At 33.8% G+C, this 15555-nt stretch overlaps 3 protein-coding genes across 3 annotated transcripts; 2 read left to right on the forward strand and 1 right to left on the reverse strand.

Annotated features, from left to right (window-relative positions):
• Positions 1–65: 65 nt before the first annotated feature.
• Positions 66–4921, forward strand: LOC122600774 (gamma aminobutyrate transaminase 3, chloroplastic-like). The gene is made up of 19 exons (XM_043773537.1): positions 66–198; positions 1183–1265; positions 1375–1459; positions 1590–1662; positions 1925–2022; positions 2099–2191; positions 2308–2381; positions 2468–2506; positions 2769–2857; positions 2938–3014; positions 3107–3181; positions 3268–3315; positions 3397–3480; positions 3575–3662; positions 3741–3819; positions 3945–4035; positions 4223–4301; positions 4435–4550; positions 4657–4921. Exons 1-19 carry the CDS (start codon positions 142–144, stop codon positions 4729–4731), a joined length of 1503 nt encoding a protein of 500 aa, XP_043629472.1. The 5' UTR covers positions 66–141; the 3' UTR covers positions 4732–4921.
• A 1317-nt stretch (positions 4922–6238) lies between these two features.
• LOC122585820 (F-box/FBD/LRR-repeat protein At1g13570) lies at positions 6239–8744 on the forward strand. Its single transcript, XM_043757944.1, has 4 exons — positions 6239–6318; positions 7191–8024; positions 8104–8262; positions 8342–8744. The coding sequence occupies exons 2-4, from the start codon at positions 7206–7208 to the stop codon at positions 8639–8641; spliced, it is 1278 nt and encodes a 425-aa protein (XP_043613879.1). The 5' UTR covers positions 6239–6318; positions 7191–7205; the 3' UTR covers positions 8642–8744.
• Positions 8632–12575, reverse strand: LOC122585819 (protein NSP-INTERACTING KINASE 2). The gene is made up of 10 exons (XM_043757943.1): positions 12189–12575; positions 11923–12052; positions 11575–11646; positions 11349–11492; positions 10978–11049; positions 10777–10836; positions 10399–10496; positions 10107–10256; positions 9697–10038; positions 8632–9616 (listed from the first exon to the last, which is right to left on the reverse strand). Exons 1-10 carry the CDS (start codon positions 12283–12285, stop codon positions 8916–8918), a joined length of 1866 nt encoding a protein of 621 aa, XP_043613878.1. The 5' UTR covers positions 12286–12575; the 3' UTR covers positions 8632–8915.
• Between the last annotated feature and the right edge of the window lie 2980 nt (positions 12576–15555).

Genomic DNA, 15555 nt, shown 5'->3' on the forward strand with positions numbered 1-15555 from the left:
CTCGTGGGGGCCTCAAATAATACTACGAGTACAACAAATATATTCTTGTTGTTTTCTTAGTGTTGTATTAGCTCACTCTCCTCCTGTCTGTCTGCAACAACTGATAATACCATTATTGTTTGCAATAAAGAAAGATAAACAATGAAGAATCCTCATCTTTTTCGATCACTCATGACAGCTACTTATTCCTCTAATAAGGTTTTTCTTACAGCTTTTTTTTTTTTTTTTTTATCTTCTGTTTTGATCATTTCTTGACTTATAATAGTCAACCCCCCTTTATTCTTTTGATCATAATTGACGTTGATATTGTTTGAATTATTATGATATACAGTTCTATTGTTATATATGGATGGATTATTTGGCATATTGATTATTAGATTCTTCGTACAAAATAATAATTTAATCAATCCATGTCAAATTTGAGTTCAAGATTAACTGGTTTGACCTCAAAAGTCAAAGGCCTTCATATGTGTGGTAGATAGTGAATAAGTTTGTGATGGGTACATTTACTGAAATAAACATAGGTACAAATATTAGTGCATGTAGTAATGCATTGGTGACAGCCCTAAATATAGTTAATCCACATAATGGAAAATTAAAGATCTTGGAAATTATCCACAAAAAAATGTATGTTTGTGGAGTCTTTGATGGTTCTTGTTATATTCTTGAGTTTAGTTGCTCAAATCCTATGTTTTCATTCAACAGATATCAGTGCATGTATATAATATTAGTATATGCTTAAAGTTAAACCACCTCAAAGGTGGCTTAGTGGTTATCGTCCTCAGTTTTTTACTAACAGGTCTTAGATTTGAATCTTACTATGTAACAATTTGGGATGGCCGAAGAAAGGTTCAGAAATGGACACCAGATAACCTCGGTGAGGTCGAGTACATTTAAGTAAAACAATACTGGCCCCTTCGAGTAACCCGAATAGGGAAAAACCTCATCTGTTTATATATAGGTAAAGTTACTTATTTATGATAAAGTAGTACTTATACTGAGTTTAGGTCAAGTGTTAAGAAGAATGTCAACTCTGTTCTAGCCTTTAGAGGGGTTATTAGGCATGTTCGCAAGCTATCATTAGTGACGCCTTATTTTTCAACAATTTTGGTTGTTTTTACTTTTTAGGAAACCCTTTATGTTGTTTTTTGATAATGTTAATAATGTGCGCTATATGTACAGATTCGTCCGTTCGCAAGATATGTGCAAAACATTTCTAATGTTAGATGGAACAGTACTAATGTTGCTGTGGCTGATGATGTTGGGTACGTGGTAAATACTGTTTTATCAATCTATATTTTGTAACCTCCATACTTGAGGCGGGTTGTGGCTTAAGTTTCATATTGTGTGTGACATTTAATATGTTTTTATCAGATATAAGGGACATGGTATGTTGGCACCTTTCACAGCTGGATGGCAGACTACCGATTCAAATCCTTTGGTGATAGAGAAATCAGAGGTTTTCTAATGACTTTCGCTTTTAAAAATTTGTATGAGTTTCAATTGAATACGTTGCATCTTGTCTAATACTACATACTTATCTATATACACTGACACTATCTTTGAATTTTGTCTGCCAATGCTTGTAGGGGTCTTATGTATATGATGTAAATGGAAAGAAGTATCTTGATGCTCTTGCGGGTTTGTGGTGCAATCCTTTAGGTCAGTGTAATTCCCCAATTTCAGCATATATGTGAAACGTTCAACAAGTTGACAGACTATATCATCATAAATTGTTGAACCGAAAATATGATGAATGTAGAGGACAACTAATACTATAGGCCCAAAGGGCTAATGCCATTTGCTTCATTTCCAACATACTCCGTATAACTTTTAGAATTGTTATCCAGCCGTTGGATGTTGTTGATATTACGTTTCTTGCCAGATACATATTTCCATTTTCTTAATATTGATTTCTTTTTAGGTGGGAATGAGGCTCGTCTTGTTGCCGCTGCAACCAAGCAGCTAAATACTCTCCCTTTTTACCATTCCTTTTGGAACCGTACTACAAAACCATCTTTGGTACAACGACATCTTTTATAAACACATATGTCACAGTGAGACCTGTTGTAAGATATTTCTATACTTTTATTTGCAGGATCTCGCAAAAGAACTTCTGGGAATGTTCACATCAAACAAAATGGAAAAAGCCTTTTTCACAAACGGTGGGTCAGATGCAAATGATACCCAGGTTCAGTAACAATCTGTTGAGTTAGTGATTTAGAATTTGTAAGAACCATCATAACCTTTTGAGACAGTATTGCAGTTCAAGCTTAAATAATTTTCATTTCAATTTCTATATTATAGGTGAAGCTGGTCTGGTACTACAACAATGCACTTGGAAGGCCAAATAAGAAGAAAATTATAGCAAGGATGAAATCGTAAATCCATATCTTTACTAATAGTTAGAAATGTTTTTCTGCTCACATAACCCATTTTTTCTGATGTCTACTCTGTATCATCACAGATACCATGGATCTACTCTCGTATCAGCTAGTCTTTCCGGGTATGGCAGGGTGTAAAGAATCTACTTTTAATTATATGAGAAGCAAGAGGAAAGTTGACTTGTGAAGTCAACATGACTAATTTTGTATTTCAAAAATGATATACATACTGACACAAACAAACTTATAACAGACATTTTCATATTCATACAAATTTTAAAATGATAATAAATACCTTTCTCTGAAGGTAGATCAACTTCTGTCAATAATGAAAATAAGAACTAGCCTCTTTGACCTTATATGCATAATATCATATTATTTCAGCCTTCCAGCATTACATCAGAAATTTGATTTGCCAAGTCCATTTGTATTGCATACCGATTGCCCCCATTATTGGCGATTTCATCTTCCAGGTTTGGTTCCTCTTTGTATACTATCACAAGTTTTAGTCAAAAGTTTAAAACAATATAATCATAATCATAGTGTCTATTAGGTGAGACGGAAGAGGACTTTTCAACTAGACTGGCAACCAATTTGGAAAACCTTATCCTCAAAGAGGGACCAGAGAATGTGAGTTCACTTAATGTATATGCTAACAAAAGATTGATACTCATAACTTATGTTTTAAACATGTGTAATTTTAGGTCTTTTTATGTTTTTAGATTGCTGCTTTTATTGCGGAGCCAGTGATGGGAGCAGGAGGAGTGATACTTCCCCCAAAAACATACTTTGAGAAGGTCAGTTTGTCTACTAAGCTGAACGATGGGTTGACCCTATGTTTTGGGTCGCCGGTTTTATGTCTTAGTACTTTTGTTCTATGCAGATTCAAGCTATCGTAAAAAAGTATGACATTTTGTTCATTGCTGATGAGGTACTCGGTCAATTATTGGTTTTGTACTCCATGTTTCTCAAGTTTATGATACTTCTACTCACTTTTACATACTATCTTCAGGTAATCTGTGGCTTTGGAAGGCTTGGGACCATGTTTGGTTGTGACAAGTATGATATTAAGCCTGATCTTGTCACCATTGCTAAGGTAAAGCTATTACAAATTTCCAACAAAAAGTCCGACATTTGAAAGGGCCAATAAACTACAAGGATGATGACAAAATCTTAACAAATGCTTGTAGGCTCTTTCATCGGCATACATGCCCATTGGTGCTGTTCTTGTAAGCCCCAAGGTTGCAGATGTCATATACACTCAAAGCAATAATCTTGGTACTAACACAAAAATATTCACACTGATTCACTATGTTAACAAGTTCTAAATTATATTTGCTTCTGTTATTATGCTAGGTTCATTTTCTCATGGATTCACGTATTCTGGGCACCCTGTAGCTTGTGCTGTTGCACTGGAAACACTCAAGATCTACCAGTATGATCTTACATTTCGCATCTTAAAATTGACGCATGCTCTCTTATCTTGGTTTTTTAACTATTTGAAACAAAATGAAGGCAAAGGACTTAAATTTTGAGTCTCTGTACGTTAAATTTTACCAGAGAAAGAAATATTCTTGAGCAAGTTAACAGTATCTCCCCAAAGTTTCAAGATGGTATAAAAGCCTTTTCGTTGAGTCCCATAATTGGAGAGGTACGCTCTTTTGTCGGTTCATGTTATTTGGTCCATAAAATGAGCAGAATAGATGCATTTTTTACTTTTAAGATCCAATGGGACATTTTATTCCAAAGCAGAAACACACCAATAAATTAAAAGTTCATATCAAATATCACAATCATATGGTTTTTTGGTTTTAAGTTGCCCATTTTGCTTTATGTAGATTCGGGGAACAGGGCTGATTTCCGGGACAGAGTTTACAGATAACAAGTCTCCACACAACTTGTTCCCACCTGAATGGGGTAAGGGTCTGCTGATTTTAGTATCACGGTTATCAGCTTTGAACTAGATTGAATAATATGCTTGCTGACTATTAAATCTATTATAATTATTTTTGGTTTCAACTGACGTTTTTACTGATATATTTGGACTCAGGAATTGGCGCATACTTTGGAGCACAATGTGAGAAGCATGGGATGCTGGTTCGTGTTGCTGGTGACAGTATAATGATGTCTCCACCGTTCATTATGACATCAAGTGAAGTTGATGAGGTATATATATATATATATATTTCTGCAAAAATTTACTCGAAAGTTGTTAAAAGTTTTCTTTATGGCCGATTAATGGTTGGAGTTTTTTAATGTTTGACTTTACTAGTTGATAAGTAAATATGGGAAGGCGCTGAAGGACACTGAAACAAAGGTTGAGGAACTCAAATCTCACATGAAGTAGCCATTGCTTGTGTTAGATATATATTGTAGTTATTATATAGTTGTGTATGTTATAGAAGAAGGTTTCATTTGTGTACCATTAGTTACTTTATGTATGTATCCTTATTAGTCCATGTGACCATGTATTGTATCAACAAGACCTTGTTCTGTTACAGCTTGAAAAGGAATTGTCACGGGCAATTGCAGTTGTATACCTGAATCCGGCCTATACAACTTGATAGTAAAATGAGTTTTTCATGCAATCAGTTCAACGCTAGCTACTGCATCAGGCCCGTCAAAATAACAAAGAAATTTGTAAAGCTTTGTGTGACCAAAGTGTCAAACTTATGAAAGCATTCAATAACATCATATTGGTATCGAATTGGTATCTACAACATCTGCAAACATGGACTTGTATATATTTGAGCTATATTCACAAACAGTCGAATATATCAGTTATATATACGCACACGACCCAGTTTTCTTTGCTATGCTAATATAAGAAGATATCAGATACGTATGGAAGTCTCGTACTATATATTCGTGAATACTTTTAACATGACCGGCATTGTTATCTTGATTGAAACAGTTATCAAACAATGATCACTAAAAAAATGGAAGTTCCCATGACTTAAAGAATATGTTCACTATATTGACAAACTCACTCAAACCACATTCTAACATATATCTGACCCAATATCTTCTTAAACCTACTCATTTCATTAGAAATGTATTTGGTTAACCTCACCAAATGTACATTGCAACTTCAAAAACATTTTCATTTGCTTTTTCCCACTATTTGTCTCAAACTAGAAGCTCCTTTTTCAGAAAAGGGCACGCGTAAACTTCATTTCTGAAGAGTCTAGTAATGTTAGTATTTAGGTCGTTATATTTTACATGTGATTTAAGTATCAACCCTCGAAATGCCTTCATTAAAAAAAAAATTCTAGCGAAACGAAATATAACCAATAAACTGCATGATATAGAGAAACTTTGTATGTTAACTATTATATTTTTTTTAAATGTTTAATTACAACTGTATTTTTCATGTTAATGATAGCTCTTGTCTTGGCTATGTTGGTTGGTTAAATCCATAAACCAAATGATACTACGGTGAAAGAATAATAATAATAATACATATGCATAAAATTCATAAGTTTGGATTATTTTTTTTACCCACTTTATAAATCTTTACCCTTAATATGGTGTTATTTAGTTTTTGAAAAATGATCCGTATTGCAGGCTTTGCCTAAGCTTAGGTACTGTCACTTAAATTTTACATAATTTTCCTCTAAATTTTATATAATCCTCCTACTTTACCTAAGATAGGTACTTACCTAACCTCCCCCTTAGTTTTTAGACATGTTTAATTTATGATTTTCTAGTAAAGAATGTATCATCTTGTGGAAAATGTCCAAAATTGTGGGTTCATTTGGCCCATTTTGCAAAATGAGAGTACATATTTTGTTTTTTATTCGAAAAACAAAATAAAAGAAGAAAGTGTGAAACAGGGGTCCATTTATGACATAAATAAATCGGTTGCTTTCTTTCCTTCGTCTCCTTCACTTCAACAAGAACCCTGGAGGATCATCACTCCCAATCTTTTCAGGTACCAATTTTTCTCATATTATCCTTTTTATTAAAAAAATCTTTTTTTTTTGGTAACATTTCCATGTGAATCTAATATATTCATAAAAAAATAAATCATGATTAACCTTTTCCTTGAAATGGGTTTTGATCATTTGAGTTTCCCCTTTTCTGGGTTTGTAAAAAGTTTCAATCTTGTTGCAATCTGGTAAAAAAAATTTGATCTTTATTGACACCCATATTTCATTTTTAAAAATTACATTTAAAAAATTACTTTATATCTTTTCTGCTTTGAATTTTGTTGATCATTTTCTATATAGGGTTAGGGTTTCCATGAAGTTTATAATCATTTATTGATTTTTGTTATGTTTTATATTTGAAATGATATATGAAACCCATAAGAGATTAATGTTTGATACATTGTATACAAGGGTTTGGTTGAAGAGAAATGATGCATGAAATACACTTGTCAGCATCAAAATTGAGTTTTGACATGAGTTTTGATGCACTGAATTTTTCGGTGCAGTAAAGTGTCAGAAATGATGCATGAAATACACTTGTCAGCATTAAAAGTCCTTTGTACCATTTCCTTCACAAGGAGACTTTTATGAGTTTATCATGATCCTTCCCCATGCCCTAGTGTGTTTTGTTACAGTTAGAAGATAAAGTTTGACTTTTGAGGTCAAATGTAGTTTTTTGGATGAATATTGATGATAGTGTGTATGTTTTTGAATAAAAATAGATGATAATTGTATTAGTTTTTTTTATTACTAATGTTACATATTCGGGTGAATTTTGGAGTTTAGTAACTGAAGAAGTTTATATTAATTTTGAAACTGGGATGAAGCGGTTTGAATTTTACATAATGAGCCTCGTCTATTGATTTGTTTGTAGGATAGAAGGGACTAAATGCATACGGAACTTCCCCCCAGGGAAGACTATATAAGTGACCTCCCTCAAAGTATTATCGAAATTATACTCACAAAGGTACCTTTAAGAGATGTTGTAAGGACGAGTATATTATCTACCAAGTGGAGGTACAAATGGGCTACCCTTACACAACTTGAGTTTGATGATAAATGTGTATCGGGTACTCATGATAGGACAATTGCAGAGACCAATCTTGTAAATTTTATCACTCGGTTCCTTTTTCTTCATGATGGTCCTATTAATAGATTTTCTCTATCTACTGCTTATTTGCAAAGCTCCCCTGATGTCGATCAATGGCTACTATTTTTATCAAGAAAAAATGTCATAGAATTGGTTCTTGAGTTGGGTGAAGGTGAGTGGTTTAGAGCACCTTCGAGTCTTTTTTGGTGTAAAAAATTGGTTCGCTTGGAGCTTGTGAGATGTGAATTAGACCCTCCTTTATCTTTTGAAGGATTTTTAAATTTGAAATATCTTAATCTTCAGCAAGTTCTTATAGCTCCTGATGCTATTGAAAATCTTATCTATAGTTGCCCGCTTCTTGAAAGTTTGACTTTGTCATACTTTGATAGTTTAGAACTTACTATTCGTGCCCCAAATCTTAAGTATTTAATTTTAGAAGGTGAATTCAAAGATATATGTCTCGAGAATACTCCTATGTTAGTTGCTCTATCGGTTGCTATGTATATGACCGATGATATTGCTGAACATTTCGGGCAAAGTTCAAGTTGCAATTTTGATAAGTTTCTTGGTGGTGTGCCATCCCTTCAGAGGCTTATTGGCCATATTTACTTTACCAAGGTAAGGCTCTCTGTTATTTGAACCTTGACTTGCTGTCTTTGTTAACTGCTGCATTGACTTTTCTTTCTTTGTTTTCTAGTATATGAGTATAGGTAACACCCTAGGGAAGACGCAGATGACGTATACGCAGCTAAAGGTGATTGAGCTATACCAAGTTAGCTTTGAGGACATGAAAGAAATAATGGTGGTTCTTCGTTTGATCTTGAATGCCCCAAATCTTGAAGAACTTCAAATATCTGTGAGTGAGTTTAATCAACACATGTAGCTTTTATATCCAAGCTTTGTTTCTGATATGGAAAAAAAATAAATTCTTTTAGGGTTCGTCCAATTCATCATCTGCAACTGAAGCTCCAGATTTGCATTTCTGGGAAAAGGAATGCCCATGTGACTGCACATTTGAACGGCTTAAGATAGTTAAGATGACGGATATGTCAGGAGTTCCACACGAAATGGCATTCATAGAGTTGTTGCTTGGAAATTCACCAGTTCTTGAGATAATGAGCATCACCCCAAGTGTGTACGTGACCGAGGGAAGATTAAACCTGCTGATCGAGTTACTGAGGTTTAAACGAGCATCAGCAGAAGCTGAGATAATATTTGTTCAAGATCAGGTGTAACTGTGTAATAATGTTACATTAATATGAATTTCTTGTATCTCATTTATATATATGATGTTTACTTCATATATATCTATATTACAACAGTCGATTTGGTTCTCAATCATATCTAAAAGAAAACCAAAAGTTATACAACATTCATCTCACAAGATAAACACTTGAACAAACCCAAAACCATATAAAAACAAACCGGCAGTTAAGAATTGTGATTCGGTTTCTGTACAATCACAAATCCTCCCCTCGGATACGATTTATTAATCGTTCTTATGATGCATCACCGGGGTCCTGATAGCTCCATTGCCTGTGCAAGCAATGATGAATCATCTGTAAGATCTGAATATCGCTCAGAAGATGAGAACTCATTGGCCCGTCCTCGGTTTGTCTCGGCCTGTTGAGATGCTTCCCATTTCTCAGCTAGCCCGTCCCCTTCCAGCATACGTGCCACTTCAGACATCTTGGGCCTTTGGTTTGGTTGATTTTGTGTGCACAGCAACGCTACTTGAACCATCTCCTCAAGCTCTATTCTATCATATTCTGTTTTCAAATCCTTATCTACCAACATATCGAGTTTACTTTCATGATGAAGTTTCTTAACCCAATCGAGCATTGCACCTTTCTGGTTTGCAGATTTGCCAAATTCTAAAGCCCTCTGGCCTGTTATCAATTCCAGTAGAAGAATCCCAAAACCAAAAACATCTGTTTTCTCCGAGGATTGGCCTGTTGAAAGATATTCAGGAGCTATATGGCCCACAGTTCCACGAACAGCTGTTGTAACGTGTGAATCATGATGGTCTAATAACTTAGCCAACCCAAAATCACCAACCACAGCTTCACAGTAATCATCTAGTAATATGTTTGCAGCCTTCACATCTCTATGGATTATTTTCGGGTCACATTGCTCGTGCAAATATAATAACCCTCTAGCAGCTCCCAATGCAATTCTCTTCCTTGTGCTCCAATCTAGAGCTGGTTTGGCTGCAAGAAGAAAACGGTAATGGTCAATCTCTACCCTGTTTGAATCAACTCATTTTGAACATTAAAACGAAATAAGGCACCTTTGAGACGAGAAGCGACACTCCCATTGGACATGTAGGGGTATACCAAGAGTCTTTCAGATGATGTCATACAGAAACCATAGAGTCTGAGGAGATTTCTGTGAACTGCTAGGCTGATCATCTCAACTTCTGTCTGGAACTGGATCTCACCACCTACTGCATTACCATCTCTAAGCCTCTTAACGGCTACAATCGTTCCATCTGGGAGTATCCCTTTGTACACAATCCCGAAACCTCCCTTTCCAAGTATGTTCTTGCTCGTGAAGTTTTTTGTCGCTGTTTGAAGTTCACGAAACTGGAATCTCCTCAAGTTCCCCATACATACTTCCTCTCGATATTGTTCTAAACATGATAATAAAACGTGTAAGAGTCACTGCATAACATAATGTAACAAAAGTTTTGAAGCTCACCATTAATATCGAAGAAAACTTGCTGGTTGTATCGTCTCCTCCACCAAAAGATAAACCCAAACCCAAAAAACAGCAAGCAGAAGCACCCAAGGCTTGTTCCGAATGCTAGAGCCATTTTGTTGGTTTTTGGCGCGACAGATGGCTGCGACTCTGAGTGTTGTGGGAAAAAATCGTGACAGATATATGTTAATTGACTCTGTGTTGTTTGAATCAGTGTATTGATAATTTCACTGTATAAGCAGGTATATGTGAAAGTGAAACTATAGATACAAATTCTAAGTTGTATACTTACTTTGTTGAGTAGTGAGGGGGAGTGACATTGGCATGGGCGTTGTTCCATTGCAATCTTGCTCTATCCCAGTGGCACATATTGTTGGATTTCCCATAATACTGTTCAAAATGTTGTTATGAGCTAAAATGGTAACATAGGCTATAATAGTTTGACTTTTGAGGTCAAACAGATACGATTTTCAGACTTCATTATTGATTTATTCTTTGAGTTTTTCTTATAACTTTCTTATGCATATTAAATCTGTAGAACAAGTATTAGATGTTCAAAAAAAGTTGTCAATAAGGTTTAACAATGTATCATCTGGTCAAAAATATAAAGTTTGACCTCAAAAGTCAAGGACTGAAACAGTTATAAAATTGCATGGATAATAGAACTTACTTGAATGTTTTTGCAAGAAACTTTGGAACAGGGCCACTTAAATTGTTATAGGACAAGTCCCTGAAAAGATAAACAAAGTTTAACAAAGGAAGGGTGTTTCAGTCAATTAAAATCCTAAAAAGAAAAAGGCATTTCAGTCAAAAATAAAATTGGAATAGTGGAAAATAAAGTGTGTGATTAAAGAGATTAAAAGTAACTTACAATAATGTAAGCTGTGTCATGTTAGCCAAAGGTTGAGGAATTGGTCCAGTGAGACTGTTGTTATTTAGGCGCCTGTTATATTTCAAAAATCCAACAAAAGAAAATATGACTAAATCATTACACTTTGAACATGATCATTAACAAAGTATGAGTTCTTCGATAGAAGGTAGCCTAGTGACAGAAGACAGTAACATAAAAATGGAGGTCAAAGATTCAAATCGTACCCCATTCTTTCTTAAGACTTAAACCATAGTTTTATGTGATTAACTTCTTTTCATGTTGGCCGTAGGACCAGTGACCGATAACTTGTCAGTTATTCATTTAAGAAAAATACAAAATAACGGGTAATTTAGTAATATCAACATGCTTACAAGTACTGAAGGGACTTGATATTGGCTAGAGAAGATGGGATTTCACCAGTAAACAAGTTGTTAGAAAGATCAAGTGTTTGAAGCTTAGGTAACCTTCCAAGCTCAAATGGAAGTGGCCCTAAGATTCTGTTATTTTGTAACAACCTGCATTATACACTTGTACTATTAGCACCTCACGTTGTACTTCGAAACGTTATATGTTTGTACCTTTCGTTCTACTACTTACACTGTCTGAAGGTTTGTCAAGTTACCGATACTCGGGGAAAAATGACCCGAAAGATTTTGGCTTGGACTTCCCCTACAATACAATTTAACAAACTTGTGTAAGTTTCTATTTATGTATTGTTTAAAAGTAACGGCATATGTGCCTAATAATATTTACATGCCTAAAATCATGCCAATACATACAACTTTCAACATGTCATGCATTTTTTGTTTCTTTACATTCACCATTAAATTCGCCATATATTTAGACATAATATCATTTTTTCATTGTGTTGGATTATTGTAACCAAAAAAAAAAAAAAAAGGAAAATTATAATAGTAATAATAAAAAAAAAACTTGGATGCTTACAAGCCAATGACAAGTTTATCAAGAGAACAAGTGACCATAGTCCAACTACATGGATCAACAGCATCTGCATCCCAATTTAACACACTATGTGGATCCTCTAACTCATTCTTTATGTTCATCAAAGCTTGCACTACAAGTTCACAATAACCAAATTTTTGTTGTTCACAGTCAGTCAGTGTAACAAATTCAAGAAAAACTTGAACAATTAAGATGATGTACTCATCGGAAGAAAGTAAAAAAAAAGAAAGAAATGTAATTAGTACTACCTTCAAAGTTGACACCTTTAGGAGAAAGCAAAGAAGTTGTATAAGAAGCCCATGAAGTAAACAACAAAGCCAAACATATGAAAACATGATTTTCCATTTGGAAAGTTTTGTTTATAAATGGAATGTAAAGAAAATAAGGTGAGTAAGAAGTTGGTTTTGAACCAAAAAAATGTTCAAGTATGATATAGAGTATAGTTTTGTTATATTAAACACACATCACATGCCTTCCATATATTGAAATTGGAACTGAGATCAAGGGGATTGTGTCAGCAAGTCCAAGGAAAAGAAGGATACACAGAAGTATGGGGATGATATTGGACTATTGGTGTGGTGTTAAAGTGAAAGTGAGTGTGAGAATGAAAATTGGAGGGAATGAAAGAATATGTTTGCCACTTGTTTCATCAAAGAATATATATTTAGAAAAGTATTGTATTTAACTATCGGGATGCGTCAACGGATGATTCGTAAATGAAAAATGATATATGTGAAAAGGAAAAGGAAAAAAAAAATGGATGGTACTTTCTGGTCTCATGTATCGAATAGGTACCTTGAGTCACTACTGCATAAACCACGGTCCAATAACTCTTTGGAGAACTAGTTAAGAGAAAATCTCCTTAGCAAGAATTCAAACCACACCATTTAGCTACCTCAAACTCTTTGTTAAGGGCTGGTAGCCCGGTACTACTGGGGTTTCACCTTCACACTTTAGATATAATATCATTACTTCCCTTTGAATTTCATAATAGAGTATCTGTTTAACAAGGTAAAATTAAATTGATACTTTTCTGGTTTCATTTTAATTTTTTATAACAAATGTTTGTTTTTAGTTAACGAGTTAGTGTTTATTACAAAGGTAGATCTTATATACTGTATTTAACAGTGGAATACAACATTTCATTTTTCCTTTTTATAAAGTTCGTGTGAAAGAACGACATCAACTTTACTTTTTAACTAATGCGTATGCTACTCCTATCAATTACATAATTATATACTCTATTATTTTGAATCAAATGATGATAGTAACTTGTTAACGTGGCGAGTTACTATTCGTCAATGGTATACACTTATCTACTATTTAGATTTTGTCATATTGCATTTCGTTTGGATTTTCAGCTACGAGTTACTTATTGGTTTTTTTTACAATTTATTTCCTTTGGGACTTCCAACTAATATATTGTTACTTTTTCGTGTCCACATTCTGTACACTATTCGGACTTTACCATATTGCGTCTATTTTCAGATTTTGAACTACAGTTTTATTATTGGTTTTTTACACAGTTTTTCCTTTAGGGTTTCCAACCAACATATTGTAAATTTTTCGTGGTCATATCATGTACCAATATGTATGACTATTCGATAAATTTTACACTTTTTTTTCTTTTTTAACTAATATAGCGAAACTAAAGCTTTTAGACTAACATATAAAGTGACATATCATCAGTAACAAAACATAATCACAGTATTTGAAACCTAGCTCGCAACTTTCAGAATGAAGTGCGCTAATGTGGTTTTGCCTTTTAATAAATAAATATATTTAAAAAAAAACTATCAATGACTAGTACTTTTTAATTAAGCCGTTAAAGTTTCACCAAAATACACTAAAATAAATAACTGTTTTAACACGACAACTGAAGTCTCGCAATACGGGCCGCACTTTACTAGTTATATATTAACTGGTTAGCTATAACATATATGCATATCATGGTTAAGAGTACCTCCTAATTCATTTAATAAATTACAGAGCGCTATAAAAACTTGATACTTTTTTTTGTTGATTATAAATTGGTCTTTTACCGCATTGTCATTTATCATTCAACTTTTTAGCTTATTAAATTGTACTATTAATTTACTTATATATACTTAACCTACTAACGTAAAAAATGCACCAAAACACCTTAATTTTACATAATGGTCAAGATTGCCTCCTTCTAACAAGGCGCATTCTCTCTTTCTTGGGTATAAATGCAAAGAGTTTGTTAATAATAAAGAGAAGGGATAACGGCAGAAAATAAAAAACACTTTTCGACCAATTCACAAAAATAACAGTGATTTTTAAAAGTTTTACTTTTTAGAAATGAACTTTCATTTATTCTCGAAAATAGTAACATTTGACACGTGTACATGATGACATGGATATTTTTTTGATGACGTATTTTAATGACACGACATTATTTTTTGTTTATTTATTATGTAATTTTTACCAGCCGTGTCTTTTCCCCCAAAAATTGACATGGCTCCGCTTGAGTCTCGGTTATGGCAAGGTATATCTTCTCGTCATTCTCTTCTAAAGCTAATTTCAGCTTGATTTAATTAATTTCTGTTGAGTCTCTTCTTATTTCAAGCATTGAAAAGCTAAAAAGCGGTGTATGAAGATCTTAAAGGAGACATAGATCTAACTCTTCTTCGTCTATTTCGAGATTAAAAATCTCTAAAGTTATACGCCAAAACGTCGTCATTTTAGCCAGAGGGAGATCCTGAGGATGTTCAAGGTGAGACGGGAGTTTCATAGGCCGGATCTGGACCGTTTAAGAATAGTTTGTTGACATATAACATAGATCTAGATAGCGGAGGTCCAGAGGTTAGCTCGAACTCGAACAGACCGCCGACGGTTTCTAAATTAGTTGAAGAAATCGAGAAGAAACCACCTCCACCTCTAACACTGCCGCTGTCGATGTTGAGTAATCCACAATAAATGAGAGTTAATTGCTTGAAAGTAAAACTTTTAAAGGTCGTTGTTATTTTCATAAATTGGTCGAAAATGTCTTTTCTATTTTCTGTAGTTATAAAGTATGCCACATCACTAAAAGATGTCACGTCATCAAAAAATGTCAATTTCATCATGTACACGTGTCAAATGTTACTATTTTTGGGAATAAATGAAAGTTAATTTCTAAAAAGTAAAACTTTTAAAAATCACTGCTATTTTCGTAAATTGGTCGAAAGGTGTTTTTTATTTTCTGCAGTTATCTTAACAGAGTTTACTTGATGAGCAAATCAAACCTAATTTTGCAACCTTATTAGGCTTTGTTAAAATAAACTTTATTTTACAAGGAACTGTTAAAATCAAACCTAATTTTGTAAAAATGCAAGTGGCCAAGTTCAAATCTGAGATTAATTGTGTGTAACAGAGCTTTTCGGGCTTAAAGCTTTATAAGTAAAAGAAGATGAGAAAATGATCCCTTAAGACATAATCCTTTTAGCGTGTAATTTATATAAAGGTAAATTAGATATATAATTTAAAATATATATGATATATATTCTCTCCGTCCTAAATTGGTTGTTTATGGAAAAACTATACAGTTTAATAAGAATGGAATCATTATAATGTGCAACCAATAAAATTACTTCATCATTATAATTAGGAAGT

The sequence above is a fragment of the Erigeron canadensis genome, chromosome 1 (genome assembly GCF_010389155.1).
Source record: "Erigeron canadensis isolate Cc75 chromosome 1, C_canadensis_v1, whole genome shotgun sequence".
Classification (NCBI taxonomy): domain Eukaryota; kingdom Viridiplantae; phylum Streptophyta; class Magnoliopsida; order Asterales; family Asteraceae; genus Erigeron; species Erigeron canadensis.